Genomic DNA, 15010 nt, shown 5'->3' on the forward strand with positions numbered 1-15010 from the left:
AGCTATCGGCAATGTTGAGAACTTGCAGTATTCTGACCTTGGCAATGCTGGTGGATTTTTGTAACTTTTTTTTCTTTCTTGAAGAAACAAGACTAGTGTTCTTGAAAGGAAATGTGCGGAGTAGTCTGCGCTCCCTCTTTTAGGTTTCCTTAGTTGGTTCATTTAGTTTTTCTTTATTTCTTTTTCTTTCATTCTCAGGGGAGAGGGATGTTAGAGCAGCAGTCCCAAGACAGTGATTTTGTACAGTATAGCACCAGATTTAAGCTTTTTCTTCATTTCCACACTGTAGTGAGCTATGCTTCTGGTATTTGAACTGGAATATCCTCCTGAAATTATTAATGCTGGCTCTTCCTGTCTTTTTAGGAACACCATTTCATTTCACTTTGCCAAAGGAGGGTGATACCATTCAACCATTGACCAGCATAACACCACCTCTCACTGGCCAACTTAAAATGGGACCAAGAAGACACAGCACACCAATTGGTAAGTTTGATCTGAATAGTTCTGTTCTTCAGTGAAAGCCTGCTGAGAAGCTTTTGATTCTAGATACAGAATGATAGGATAACTCAAATGTGTTGTAGCAAAAAAAAGACATTCGTAATCTATGAGGAACGCTTATCCCTCTAGTGCTGCATGAGTATTGGGTTGTATGAAGTATGTCCTCCTTGTATTCATTACATTCACGTATATGTCTCTATTAAAGAATACAAAAGACCCCTCTGAGTAGAGGGGGAAAAAAAAGCTAGACAATAAGATTTTTTTTTTTTTTTTTTTTTGCAAGACTTTCTCTGCCAAGGCTACATGAAACAATAGCCTGTAGTTGCTGAATAAAGGGCGATATATTTTGCTGCTTTGGTAATAGTAAATTATTTCCATCATAAGCTGAGGATGATATTTGGGCAGTGGAAACCATGGTGGCTACTTGCATATATGTACTTTTTTGTTTTTTTTCCTCTTTTCAGTGGATGATAGTTGTCCAGACAGCACTATAGCAACTAGTGATGTTACTGCAGAGGGCACAATGGGGACCAACAGTGTCACTGTGGAAAGTGCAGTGGTGTCAGCAGATGTGTCTGAAGTGTGTGAAAAAGGAGATTCTTGTGCAGTTCCTCAGGCTGATGTAAAACTCTCTCTACGAATGAACCTTGTTACCCCTTTGAATGATGGGAGCGATGAGTCTCTACCATTCAGCTTGGAAAGTAAGAGCCTGAAGCATCATAATGCACAAGTTATACTAGATCTTGGCTTTAACTCAGAACATCTCTGTGGTGTTCCCTGAGACAGTTTCTGTGATCTTGTTTTTCTTTTGGGACAGCGTCACTTAAATTTTTTTTCTGTTTGTACAGTACTTTAAGCAAAGTTGGAGTGAAAAGAGAGCAGACTGAAAATTGTGATGTATAGTGGCAATGTCTCTGGACAGAAAATAGACTACACTTAAGGAAAGACAGGATACTAGAAGCATAATTTGAATAAGCAAGTTTGACAGCATTTTAATCAGAACAGCAACACACTCAGTCTGTTAGTCTAAAACTTGATACATTCATACAAAATACACCCACAAGCTCAAGTCTGAGGTGGTGAGTTGGGAGGGGAGGTCTGGGGTTGCTTTGTCTGATCTTGTGTGACCCTTCAGCTGAGTATGGGGTGCTTGGAAAGGCAGAGAAGACTAACACTGAAATGGTCTCTCCCTTCCCTCTTGTTTCAGAGCCCACAGCCAGTGACAAGAAAATTGGATCCCCTGCTGCTGCCAGGTAACCAGGCTTGTTGCCGTGCAGGGTTAATTCAGAAATCTGGTTAGATCCTTTTCCTACTCATTACCAGGGACAGGGGTTAAAAAAAATTAAAGTGAGACACAGGATCTCTTTTAGAGGCAGCCACAACATTAACTCTTTTGTTCTCCAATCAAGTATGTAGGCATGGACACAGAGTGGGTGCCCCACCTGCTGTTTCACTGCAGGCTTTGCTCTTCCTCATAGCGTCAGCATTTTGCCTCATTTTGATTATAGTCAGAACAGAAATTGATGTCTTGTGCAGTCCAGAATACAAGTCTGCACTATCCAGCTCCTATATTTAAACACATGGTTTCCTCTTTTCTTACTGTCAATTTTCTGCAAAGAATCTCAGCTCTGAGGAGTTCTGAAAGAAAATTCTTTTAGGTGTGGGGCTGATAGAAGAAACATAACAAAGTCTGATGTACTGAGTTCACAGTTTAATTTGTTGACCAAAATGTAAGTTACTCCCTTGATCTTTTCCTCTGTATGTATCTATTTTATCTCTTATGTAAGAAATACATTTTCAGAGGCTGGCTGCTGTGTACTGTATTTCCACAGTGCCTAGCGCTGCTTGATTGTAACTTTTGGGCTGTATGTTTTGTAAGTACTAATAATAATCTGAGTTGGAGAACCCTGCCTCTAGTTGTTGGAGTGGATGTAATGGTTTGAAGTAGTGAGAAAACTTTGAAGTAGACTCTCCTTGAGGATAAGGTGCTTTTCTAGGTGTGGATGGAACTGTCAGGGTCTGTGTTATGACTCTCACTCCTCATATTTTTGCTGTGTTGTGAAGATTCTAAGTGAAGCCATAAATGATCTAATGGTTTTCCCCACCAATGGCTGCTGGAGGTAGTGGCTGGTGAAACTCCTGATAATGCTGCAGTTTTTGATCCTCCATTTTCTGCAGTCACTAGATTGCTCTTGGCTGCGAGGTTGTTCTGTTGGCGGAAATGACAGAAAAGCTTATGCAAGACGTCTCTTGATCTTCGAGTCTGACCATCTCATTTGTTCTGTGGCTATATAAGTCAACAAATTCAGTTGTTTCAGTTGTTGTCTTAAGGAGCTGTAGTTTTGCTGTATTTTCACACTTTTTAAAAACTGCATTGCTAGCTCCCAGAAAGAGTCTTCTGTGTTTAGTCGTGTCTGTGAAGTTCGGCGAGAGGAAGAGGCTAGAGATCACAGCCTTTCAGCTTCTCCATTTAGGTAACTATTTACGCTTTTTGCCTGCCAGTCATATTTGGATTTACCTGCAATTGTTTGTTTTTTTTTTTTTTTTTTTTTTTTTTTTCTTTTTCTTCCTGCAATAGCAAAATTGTGCTCAAAGTCATTGTCTTAAGTCTGGGGAATTTGAAAGGTTGGGCACGGTGGGCCAAATATAATAAGTACTCTGATTATCAAGTGAGATACAGACATAGACTTTTAAAGTGAGTAGTGATGTGATTCCAGCTGGCTGATAAGCTTTGTTAATTCTGGAGCTTAGGAGGGGTGAGACAGTACTGCTTCCATACCCTTTTTTACTGTCTGTTTTCTAAGTCCATATTTTTTTGTTGTCTGCAATCCCTTTTAAAAGGCCTGTACTCCTGCACTGCTGATAAGGGTGCTGGCTGCATGACCTAATATAGAAATCTGCTGCTTCCCTGTTCTGCATTCTGCCTTCTGATGAAGGCAGTGAGGTTTTGACCTATGGAGAAAGAGTAACCAATATTGCAAGGTTATTGAATGATTATTCTAAATATTGCAATGATTCCAGGGGATTCCTGTGCTGGACACTGTACAGACAGTGTAAGACAGTCACTCATCAAAGATTGTTAGGGAGGCCAGGAGTGTGCTTCTAGTAAGACTCAGTATGTAAATTGGATGTAACGCTCAGTAGCATTATTAACAGGGCAGAGGAATTCCTAGGGGAACTATTGGAGTTTGTGTTGATGCCCCCTGTCTCTTTTTGGTGGGTGTGATTACGTGTTTCAAAGGAATGGCGTGCCAGAGCAAACTGTAGCAACAAAGTCAGTATGGCTTGACTTCCAGAAACATTCTGTACAAATGGTGCCCGTTATGTGAAGCGTATCTTTTATTATTGTTTGTAGAAAAGAAAAAGTCTTTTGTAGTGTCAGTCATTCTTCCAGCCACCGTGTGGGTCACTTGAGAGATGCTGAGGTTATTTTATAATCTGAAACTCAGTGAGTTCTGTGCAGTCTTGAGAAGCAAATGAATGTTTGCAGTGTTTGTTTTGTTTGTTTGTTTGTTTGTTTTTCTTTTTTCAGTAGTACTTTCACCTGAGTGACACTATTGAGCTTCCTCTTTTTCATCAGTAATTTTGATCTGCATATAACTGGTTTGCAGGGGGAATCTATTCAGCTTTCCTGGCGCAGGAAAGAATGCTGAAATATGTGAAAATCCTAGTGATCAGCAACACAGAGCAGATGACAGTGGTGGACAGCTCCTGATACTTCAGAGACTGCAGCAGGGCTGCCATCAACAACCTTCTTGTACAGAGCAGAAAGAGTCGGGGGAGGCTGGTATTGTAACCACTCAGGTGGAAGAAGGGGCAAGAATGCAGAAGAAACCAAGTAAGGTTGATAAAAGCCAAGGGAAGCAGGCTGATACCGATAATAAAGGGATTCAAACTACAGCAGACTGTCTTTTTACTCTAACAATGGCTACAACAGCAACACAAACCGCAGAAGGAACTTGTAGGCGAGTGGATGTAGGAACCAGTATGTGTGGGCAAAGACCTGGGCAACAAGATGTAAACATCCAAACTGAGGAGGGCAGACAAAAGCTTGTGAATACCTCTGCAGAAGACACAGACTCTCTGCACAGTCAGGTGGGATGAAGGCTGCCTATGTTAAATATTACTACCTTAACACAGTGAAATATTTCTGTGGTCAGTAAAGTCACTAACTTGTTTTCTCATCTGAAAAAAGCCAAAAGACCATTTAAAGTGTTAATACTGTATATATATTTTATATACTTATATATATAAAATATATATTATATATATTATTTTATATGTTGGGTTATATATTTTATATATATATATATATATTAAAAAAATATATTTTTTTAAATAGCAGCAATAGATAAGTGTTAAGTTGCAGTACTCAGCAGTTAAGTTTGGGAAGTAAATGTCTCAATATTTTCTAGGAGAATATCCAAGTAATTTTTTTGTATGTTTGTGTCCAGATGTCAATAATGATGTTAAAAAATAATCTAAAGTTGTCTTTTGTTGGTGGAAATGGCATGAAATCTTGAAGGCTTTGATGCCTCCTGTTTGTGCTAGTAAACGTCAGGCAGCTGATTCTGCCACTCCATCCAGTGACAGCTGGTAAGCACGTCAAGGAAGAGCTCTTCCAGTTAAATATTTTATCGAGATTAATAATTTTGAAATTAGTATTTGAGGAAGTTTCTTGCTGACTTAAGAAGAGTCACTGCTTTGAAGTTATACTTAGCATCTTTCTTGAGACTATAAGGACTAGAACAATTATCTTTTCTAAACTTGAAATAAGAATTGTGAATCTTCTGGAAATAGGAGATTAGACAGCCATAAATACACAGCATAGTGCTTTTGATTTTGGATCTATCTGAGAGTATATGGAATAAACATCAGAAGCCATACTAAGCTGTTTCCTCTTTGGACTGCTGGGATTTCCCTTCCCTTAGCCCTCGATGAATGAAAAAAAGGTTTGCTTCTCCCTTGTTCAAGGTCTTATGTATTGCATCTGATTTTCAACAAGATGATGAAAGGTTTCCTACCACAGTGTTTGTGCATGGTGCGGGGAAAAAACTCTGCTGCAGAGATGGCTGTATGCAGAAACTGATTTTGGTGATTGTTTTGATTTTAATTTATCCTCTTTATTACAGGGAGAGGATGAATTTAACCTTCTTCACCCTCCAAGAGGCCAGGTTCAGCGTCGCCATGTGCGAACTATTCGAGAGGTACGGACTGTGGTTACACGTGTTATAACGGATGTTTACTATGTAAATGGTGCAGAGGTGGAACGGAAGGTAGTTGAGGTAAGTCCCTGTTTCCAGGGTTAAATTAAATAATATGTTGGCTGAACAATGAAGTAACAAAACTTAAAACATCGTGGCTGCAGAAAGCATTAGTGAGCAAACTAGTGTGCTGTGATGTGAAATTTGTCTACACATTTGCTCACAGAGACCATTCTATGTGCATGGAAAGCTGTGTGGTTTTGTGTTGCTGGTGCATTTTGTTACTGTATTCTAATGACACCTTTTGTTTAAGTTTCCAAGGAACACAACAAAAGACTTTATTGTGAGCTTCCAGCTATTTTAAAATTCTTTCCATTTTGTCAGAATGAGCAGAAACTCTGTTAGCGAAAATGACATCTGCCTTTAAAATGGAACTATTTTAGGCTGCTCGGTATGTTACTTCTCACCTGTGGTCCACGGACTTTTGAGTCCTGTGGATCAGATTCTGAAAAGCATCTTAAACACAAAAAATAAAGCCAATTTGTAGTATGCTTGTGTTACTGTATATTCCGGTCATTTGTCAAAAGATTTGTTGGGAAGTTCAGTGAATAGTCAACAGATGCTAATTTGATATACGTAGTAATCTTGTTGGCCTGCTTGCAATAAAACTTTACTACTATTCTGACTACTATTCTGGTATGCAGGTTAATAGCATAACTGTCTTGTGATTTGTTGCTACAGGGAGTAATGGCATAAAGAGGAAAAAATATTTCAGTTAGTTATGCCTTCATACTTGTTACTACACATGAAATTATTTATTGTAATATTAAAATACAGAATTAAATTTCCTTAAATGTGTTTGCATAGGCTATGTGAACGCAACTGTGTAAGTGTTTTCAATTTGTCTGTCAACATTTGACATCAATATGTTGTTGACACATATATCCATATAACTTGAATAGCTACAAATGACTAGCTCTCTGGAAATCGGTCTTGGATTATTAGTAACCAGCGACTGCTAGTATCTTAAGTAATTGTTACACTCTCCCACTCTAAAAGGGTGGAAATTATTCACATCTGGACTAATCTATGGCTTTGAATTGGTAGTCATCCAACCTCTGTCTTGGTGGCTTTTTATTTTTTGCATGTGATGTCTTCATATGGGAGCAGCAATATGGTCAGAGCTGCTGTCTGCCATAGATCAGTCCATCTGCATGGTTGTCTTAAGTTTCACGAATGTGTTCTCAACTTGTCTGTGCTCTTGTCTGGTGATTGCAGAGCTTCTGTCTAGCAAGTTTGTCACCTTCAAAGTGAATACTTTTTTTTTTTTTTTTTCCTTCTTTCTCATAAGGAAACTGAGGAGCCTGTAGTGGAGTGCCAGGAATGTGAGACTGACACATCCTCCTCTAGAACTACGGTTGGCTCATCGTTGACCTCTGGGGACCTTGGTGATGTCAGCTCCTTCTCTTCTAAGGCCTCAAGCCTCCACCGCACATCCAGCGGAGCAAGCAGTGGTCTCTCTGCCACACACAGCAGCAGTGGTTCAGCACGAGGAACTGGAGTGGTCAAAGGGAAAGTGTGTGGTACAGAAAGTGGAGAGTTTGCTTTGCCCATTGGCAGAGGTGTCGTAGGAAAACTAAGGTATGTGAAGAGCTTTGAGAATGGAAGATAAGGTATTTTACAGAAGTGAACAGCTGTCTTGGGTGGAACTTGAAGCAGGGTAGACCCTAAACCAGGGTTTTTTGTGTTAATGAACAGAAACAATGAAACAGTCTTTATTTTTCCATCACATCTTTTTTCCTGAAAAAGCAGTGGTTGCTACCTCATGATGTGTTGCTATGCCTAAGCTCTTTAAGAGTTTAGAAGGGATATGGCAAAATACTGATCAAGTTGTCAGATAATGGTGAAAATGGGACAGTATAGTGAAGTGGCATCTCTGTTTGGAACGGTTAACTGAACTTATGATTTCTCTAGCCCTAGGAAAGGAGTTGGTCAACCAGTATCTCCTCTTAGAGTTTGCCAGGCAGGAGCAACACTTCTGTGTGAGGAAGAGGAGGACTCTATACATGGGACTCGCCAGGGTGGCAAAGCACCTGTGACACCTCGTGGGCGAGGTAGAAGAGGCCGCCCACCCTCCCGAACAACTGGGACAAGGTACTGTGGGAAAAGGAGGTTGTAATCTTGATTTACTGACGAGGAAGTGAACAGGGAGCTACTGTCATAATGTGATGGAAAATGAATTGTCAGGTGTTTCAGGAGGTAATTTTTTGCAGATAGTATGTAACAGCAGCAGGCATATAGCATGAATATTCTTTGTTTTGTAACTTTTTTTGTTCTCTCTGGGGATTGTTTTTGTGTTTTCTACAGAGATTCATCTGGAATTCCTGCTGTGGAGGACCTCTCAACTACAGGATCACCTGAGGAGAAATCATTTGTCCGTACAGTTGGCCTACCTGATGGAGGGGAAAAATCTGATGCATCTGGCTTCTGTGCCTTACGTCGAAGTGACTCTCCAGAAATTCCACTGCAAGTGGTGGCTGTTCCTTCAGACTGTACAGACTCATCTGCTGGGAGCAGCTTTGTGGGCCTCAGGGTTGTGGCAAAATGGTCTTCAAATGGATACTTCTATTCTGGGATGATTACCCAAGATGTTGGAGGAGGGAAGTACAAGCTTCTCTTTGATGATGGGTATGAATGTGATGTACTAGGAAAAGATATTTTACTCTGTGACCCTATCCCACTGGAGACTGAAGTAACTGCGCTCTCAGAGGATGAGTACTTCAGTGCAGGTAAGATTAGTCCTTGAGCTCATTCCTTGAGATCTTAAGTTGTTTAATCCAGTGAGGAGTGCTCCTTTACCTTAGTGTCTTGAATTAACAGTGTCATTTGCTGTCCTGTCAGGTGTAGTGAAGGGACACCGGAAGGAGTCTGGAGAGCTGTATTACTGCATTGAAAAGGAAGGTCAGAGGAAGTGGTACAAGCGAATGGCTGTTATCCTGTCTCTGGAACAAGGAAATAAGCTCCGAGAGCAGTTTGGACTGGGTCCTTACGAACCCGTCACCCCCCTGACTAAGGCAGCTGACATCAGTCTCGGTAAGGGGTGATGCTGTTAGGTTCTGTGAACTACAAACTTGTCAGCTTGACCTAGGTGCCAGGGAACGTTATGGAACAGATCATCTTGAGTGTGATCACATGGCAGTTATGGGGCAGCCAGGGGATCAGACCTGACAAGCACGGGTGGCTTCATGGAAGGCAGGTACTGCCTGACCAACCTCATCAGCACCTTCTGTGACTGGGTGATCTGTTCAGTGGAAAGGTGAATAGCTGTCAGTGTAGTCTGCCTAGACTTTAGCCAGGCCTTTGACACTGTCTGCTGATTTAGGCTGCCTGATTGGTTGGGATTAGAGGAATGGGGAGCAGCACTGTGCCACCCTGGACTGATAAGGGTGGGCAATAGTGCTGTATTCTGATTGGTGGGGCTGAGAAGTGAGCAGCAGTGCTGTGTTCTGAGTGGCTGAACTGTAAAGGATGGAAGCAACACTGCACAGTTGGACTATAAAGCACAGGAAGCAGTGGCACGTGCTGATTGGGTTGTCTGAAAAGAGTGGGAAGCAGTGCTGAGCTCTCATTGACTGAATAGAGTGGGAAGCAACTCTGTGCTCTGGAATAAAAAGGCAGTGAAACAGTGCTGTGCTGGTTGGACTGAAGAGGATGAGAAGCAGTGACATGTTATGATGGGTTGGACTTAAAGGGGTGAGAAGCAGTGTTGAGATGTGATGAGCAAAACGTGGCACGTTGCTCCAATTAGATGGACCAGAAAGGGTGGGAATCAGTACTGCACTTTCCTTGGGCTGAACAGAGCAGGAACAGGCACTGCACATGGGTTGGTTGGGCTGCAAAGGGTGGGAAGCAGCACTGTGAGAGTGAGAGTTCAGACATCTTTGGATGAGTGAAGATCATGGAATTAGATGGCAGCAGGTGACCAGGTTAATTTTTCACGTTACATTACAGATAATCTTGTGGAGGGGAAGCGGAAGCGACGCGGTAACCTTGTCTCTCCCAGCACCTCCAGCAGTAGTACAACTCCCACTCGTAAAGGGATGGAAAGTCCGCGTGCCCCACCAGGTGTGCTTTCTGGCAAGAGGAAACTTGTTGCTTCTGAGGAAGAGAGATCCCCAGCTAAACGTGGCCGTAAGTCAGCAACAGTGAAGCCTGGTGAGAATCTTTTCGGTTGCCTCTCTTCTTTCTTAATTATCGTTTAGTAAGTCTGAAAGTACCTTCACACTTACTGCTGGGAAGGGGTCCCTTTCTTTAGCAGTCTATCAGTAACCTGAAATATTGTCCCATTAGTCACCTGCTGGTTTTGATTTGAAGAGTCTTTGCAACTGTAAGGGTCACAGATACCAACCTATCTTAGCCTAATCCTAACCAAGTCCTGTCATCTTCAGTGAAGTAACTGAAATTGAACATATCCTAAATCCTTCTGCAGATCTTTGTACCGAACCTGACTTATAAAGTTCATGGTACCGCTGTCTCTCCACAGGGGCTGTGAGAGCAGGAGAGATTGTGAGCACATGTGAAGGTGTAGATGCTGCCGATCCCCCAGTACTGGAGGACCAACATGGGCCATTGCCACACAATAAGACCCTCTTTTTGGGCTATGCCTTTCTCCTCACAATGGCAACACCCAGTGACAAATTGGTCAATTGCCAGAAGCCTTCAGATGGTCCTGCAGGGAGTAGTGAGGAGGAAGAAGGTGAGGTGTTCCCATTCTGTTTTCAAGTGGGATGCTGTGGCTGTAGGACAATGTTTGGATGCAGTCTGGTCAGGCGTTTGTGAGTGTTTGTTTTACCCTTTTGCTCTTCAGTCCTTTACAGAAAGGAGCTAAGACTCAGTCTCTGTTTTAGAGAGTTTACAGCTTGAAATACATGGTGATGTATCAGTGATGGTTACAGAGCTGCTCAGCAAACTAAGGTGAGACTAGTAGTCTGAGAAAAATGTAATGAGAAGCAAGATTTTGAGAGAGAAGCAATAATGCTGGGAAAGTATATTTGAAAGTATGAATGGGTTGCTGCAGTTTGCCTTTGCTAAAGTACTTGTGTTCTACACAGTGAACTTCAGCATAAAGAAAGCCACGAGGTACTCGCTTGGCTAGTTAGGCTAATAGTCATGTTTCCCTTTGTTATCATTTTTGTGTGGATTATAGCTAAAATCTTAACTTTCTGTTTCTGTTTTAGAATTCTTAGAGATGGCTCCGTACAACAAACACTATATAGCAAAGCAGTTGCGAGCAGGAGCTGGCTATATCCTGGAAGACTATAATGAAACACAGGTGAAGGCTTGCTCACTGATTTGTAGAATGATAGTCAAAGTAGTTGAGATTGGAAGGAGTTTCTGTAGATTGTCTATTCCAACACCTTGCTGTAAGCAGGACCAACTTGAGCAAGTTGCTCAGGACCTTGTACAGTTGGGTATCCTGAGGCTGGAGATTGCACAGCCTCTCTGGGCATCTTGTTGAGGTGCTTGACCATCTCCAATTAAAGTGTGTGTGTGTGTGTGTGTATTTAAATGGAATTCTCTGTATTTAAATTTGTGTCTTAAGTGGATATCATCAAATATCATTTGTCTCCATCTTTTGTGCCCTCCTGTCAGTCATTAATATGTATTAGTGAGACCACCTAGAAGTCTCTTCATATTCCTAAACAAGTCCAGCTTTTTCAACTTCTTGTGTGTCAGATGCACCAATTCCTAGATCATCTTAGTAGCTCTTGGCTGGGCCTGCTTCTTTAATGTCCATTTCTTTTTTGTACTGTGGAACCTAATTCTACGGATCCGGTCTTTACTTTGAGTCAGTGCATTGTGATTTAGTGGTGATAATTCTAAGGCATTACCCAGGGAATCTGGACAGCTAGAGACAGTTCTTGTTTCCATGGGAAATGCTGCTGAGTTTAAGTTAGAGTCAAGTTAATTTACTGCACATTTGTTGTCTTGAAAGTACCTGTCTATAAAGAAATCACTTTTAGTAACATGGGCCAATTACCTTCAGAGGTTCAAAGTAACACTACAGGAATACAGATTCACTTTACAGCTGGTGAAGACCTTAAAAGTGATGTAGTCGTACCTGTCAGCAGTACTGTAATCTATTAAACAAGTTTTGTCAAGCATGGCACTTGATCTACTGGATTTGTAGGAAAAAATCCAATCTATCAAATAATTGAAGTTTACTGTTGAAATTTATGCAAAGAATTTATCCTAGTCTTATGTGAAATCTGAAGTTGATGTAGTGATAATGACAGAATCTACAGGTAATGATAGCACCAAGAATAAATCTTCAACTTTTGTTTAGTTTAAAACTCGTTTTCTGAAGATTTATTTAGAGAGCATAAAAATACAGGCAAAGCCAGAAGAATGTTGAGTAGACTTCAGGGCAGGTGATAGTCTTAGTTTTTATTTTTACTTTTCCTCACCAAAAAAAGATTTTTAATAAAAATGTAAACTGTTGTTAGAGCATCTTGCCTGAGTTTACATGGTTTTGTTTGTTTTTAATCTCTCCTGAAGTGTAATGCAGCATATCAGTGTCTTTTAATTGCGGATCAGCATTGTCGAACACGGAAATACTTGCTGTGCCTTGCCCGAGGGATCCCTTGTGTGTCTCATATCTGGGTTTATGACAGCTGTCACGCTAACCAGCTGCAAAATTATCGGAATTACCTTTTGCCAGCTGGTTATAGCCTGCAGGAGCAAAAATTGCTAGAGTGGTAAGTGCCGTAAGTAATAACCAAGATGTAAGAGCACAGGCTAAGAATTTAAGGAGAGAAAGATCTTATGCTTGGTTAGCTTTTGAGTATTTTAGATACTGAAGGTGTCTATAGTACTGCTACCCATGTTTGCCATTTATGTAGAAATAGCATTTCCATTTCCTTTCTTTGGATGTAGCTTCAACACCAAGGTGGATTTGGCTGCTGTATGCACAAAAAGAGTCTCTCAGGAAGAGAGATGAAATTTAGGCAAGACTTCCCACTCACTTAGCTGATCTCTCTAATAGCTTGGAAACTGATAAAGGAGAGTAATACACTGCAACTTTCTCACTGGCATGTTTTGAATTCTTGAGACTTCTACAGAATTTAATCGTGTTCTGTTGAGACTCCTTGGAGACAGTGGTGAGCAGACAAAAGCAGATTTCAAATCCCTGGAGTCTCTTAGTCTGGAGAATGATGCTAGATTGCTTGGCCCTGTCAAAGCTGAGGTTTTTTGGATGTACACAAAGTAGGTTGTTTAGGACTAGAGAGATTAGCCTAACTCTGCATTCAGGTGGCTGCATCCATGCATATGCATGCCCACATGTATATTTGCACATGTTGCCAGTGTGTTCTGGCTCTGTTTACTCTCTGTAAATAGAGGAAAATTGTTCCAGGTATTCCAGAAATGTGTGCTGTTCAGATATTAAAGGTACTAATATGGGAGCCAGTCAGTTGACATGGTGTGGTGAATGACGGTCCTCAAAATCTGGGATTATCATAGAATAGCATGGGTTGGAAGGGACCTCAGAGATCATCGGATTCCAATCCCTGTGCTGCAGAGTTGCCAACTCCTTGATCAAGTACTAGATCAGGTTGTCAGGGGCCCCATCCAACCTGGCCTTGAACACCTCTAGGGATGGTGCATCCACAACCTCTCCGGGCAACCTGTTCCAGCACCTTACCACCCTCCCCCAACAGCTACTAAACCTTCCCTCCTTTAAAGACCATTCCCCCTTACCCTGTTACTGTCTACCTATGTAAAAAGTTGATTTCCCTCCTGTTTATTAGTTCCCTTTAAATACTGGAAGGCCTTAAGATTTTCAGGTATTTTTAAGTCTGCAATTCTTTCTTACGCAGGCACCCACGAGAAAACCCATTCCATAACCTGAAGGTTCTCCTGGTATCAGATCAGCAGCAGAACTTCCTGGATTTGTGGTCTGAAATCCTTATGGCTGGGGGAGCATCTTCTGTTAAACAGCATTTTTCAAATGCTAACAACAAAGGTACTCATTGGCTTTCTGTAGTAGCTGGAAATGCTATGCTGCTGTGCTCTCCTGTATGGTTTTAAAAATCATTTAGGATGGTTTGTAAGCATGTCTATAAGCATAAAGTAAGGCAAAATGCCAACGTTAGCTCCCTGCCTGAATGTAATTTGTATTATATACAGCTCTACCTTCCAGTGAATTATACTCTGCAGAAATCCAGGATACAGGCCGTCAGCCTTAAAGAATTGTTCCTGGGCCTTCTGTAGGCCACTAGAATTGTTTCCCTGTTCCTCTGAATTCCTGTATACACATTCAGCTTGCTGCTTGATGTAGGCCCTACTATTGCAGCCTGAGGTCAGAATGCGTGGTTATCTGCTCCTGCTTGTTACCTTGGCTACTAGTTTTCTGTTAACTTCTGTCTGCACTAGGGGGAATGCTTTACTTTCCAATGCCCAGTGTTGCTGTACAGCTTGTCTTAACTTCTAACAAAGAGAATTCATAGGCTAGCAATGGGAGATGCTAAGGAGATTCATGGTAGTATGGTAGTTAAACAGACTTATCTGCTGTTGCAAAGAAGAACCCTTTTCTCTTTTTTTTTTTTCTTCTGCTTTTTTTTTTTTGGGTTACAATATAGCAATTTGCAATCCTTCACCAGCTCCTGTACCCACTTCATACACAGATATTGCATTGGGTGTTTATGATGTGGTGGTGACTGATCTTTCCTGCCCAGCTGTTGTCTTGAAGTGCGCAGAAGCATTAAGGCTGCCTGTTGTCTCACAAGAGTGGGTGATCCAGAGCCTTATTGCTGGAGAGAGAGTAGGCTACAACAAGCATCCAAAATACAAACATGATTATGTCCCTCACTAAGCTTAAACTTTGTCCTGCTGTCTCACTGTTGTGCAGACTGTTTTAATCAGGTTTTAAATGTTTGTGTGGAATCAGACAGTGTGCATGGTTTACTGTATATAGTTTTATCTGCTGAACTTTTATCATGAAATAAATGTTCGATCTCTTGTGTTAGCTATTGGGTCTTCTAATTAATCTGCCTTGCCTAGATGAGGGCAGAGGGAAAAGAAACACTTGTTTGTCTGGGCTGAATAGCTTAAATATTCTACTTCGTCTAAAGCCTGACCCCAACACAAAAAGTCACTTACAAAGGGATGGAAAGGTGGTAGACTTATTTACAGAACGATGGACCCATGACTGCGTTCAAGGCACCAGCGCCACTTCTGTTTTTTGAAATGGAATGTTGTGTACTGCTGCAACTTGCTGGAACAAGATACTTCTGAAGCGACTGGTAAGA

General features: G+C 41.4%; 1 protein-coding gene across 11 annotated transcripts in view; it reads left to right on the top strand.

The window, feature by feature from the left end:
• Positions 1-14727, top strand: part of TP53BP1 (tumor protein p53 binding protein 1) — a 33857-nt gene extending 19130 nt beyond the window's left edge. For 6 of the 11 annotated variants that reach the window (XM_015873225.2, XM_015873230.2, XM_015873216.2 and 3 more), the window contains 17 exons: positions 364-483; positions 963-1199; positions 1706-1751; positions 2157-2228; positions 2880-2972; positions 4110-4596; positions 5631-5783; positions 7054-7343; positions 7677-7856; positions 8070-8491; positions 8604-8795; positions 9714-9917; positions 10246-10458; positions 10940-11034; positions 12261-12460; positions 13580-13725; positions 14387-14727. In XM_015873225.2, coding sequence (XP_015728711.1) covers positions 364-483; positions 963-1199; positions 1706-1751; positions 2157-2228; positions 2880-2972; positions 4110-4596; positions 5631-5783; positions 7054-7343; positions 7677-7856; positions 8070-8491; positions 8604-8795; positions 9714-9917; positions 10246-10458; positions 10940-11034; positions 12261-12460; positions 13580-13725; positions 14387-14574 — 3338 coding nt within the window. In that variant the 3' untranslated portion in view covers positions 14575-14727. The remainder of the gene's footprint in view (positions 1-363; positions 484-962; positions 1200-1705; positions 1752-2156; positions 2229-2879; positions 2973-4109; positions 4597-5630; positions 5784-7053; positions 7344-7676; positions 7857-8069; positions 8492-8603; positions 8796-9713; positions 9918-10245; positions 10459-10939; positions 11035-12260; positions 12461-13579; positions 13726-14386) is intronic. The other 5 variants (XM_015873219.2, XM_015873217.2, XM_015873220.2 and 2 more) reach the window with 5 other exon arrangements.
• Positions 14728-15010: the final 283 nt, after the last annotated feature.

This window comes from Coturnix japonica, chromosome 10, assembly GCF_001577835.2.
Source record: "Coturnix japonica isolate 7356 chromosome 10, Coturnix japonica 2.1, whole genome shotgun sequence".
Classification (NCBI taxonomy): Eukaryota; Metazoa; Chordata; class Aves; order Galliformes; family Phasianidae; genus Coturnix; species Coturnix japonica.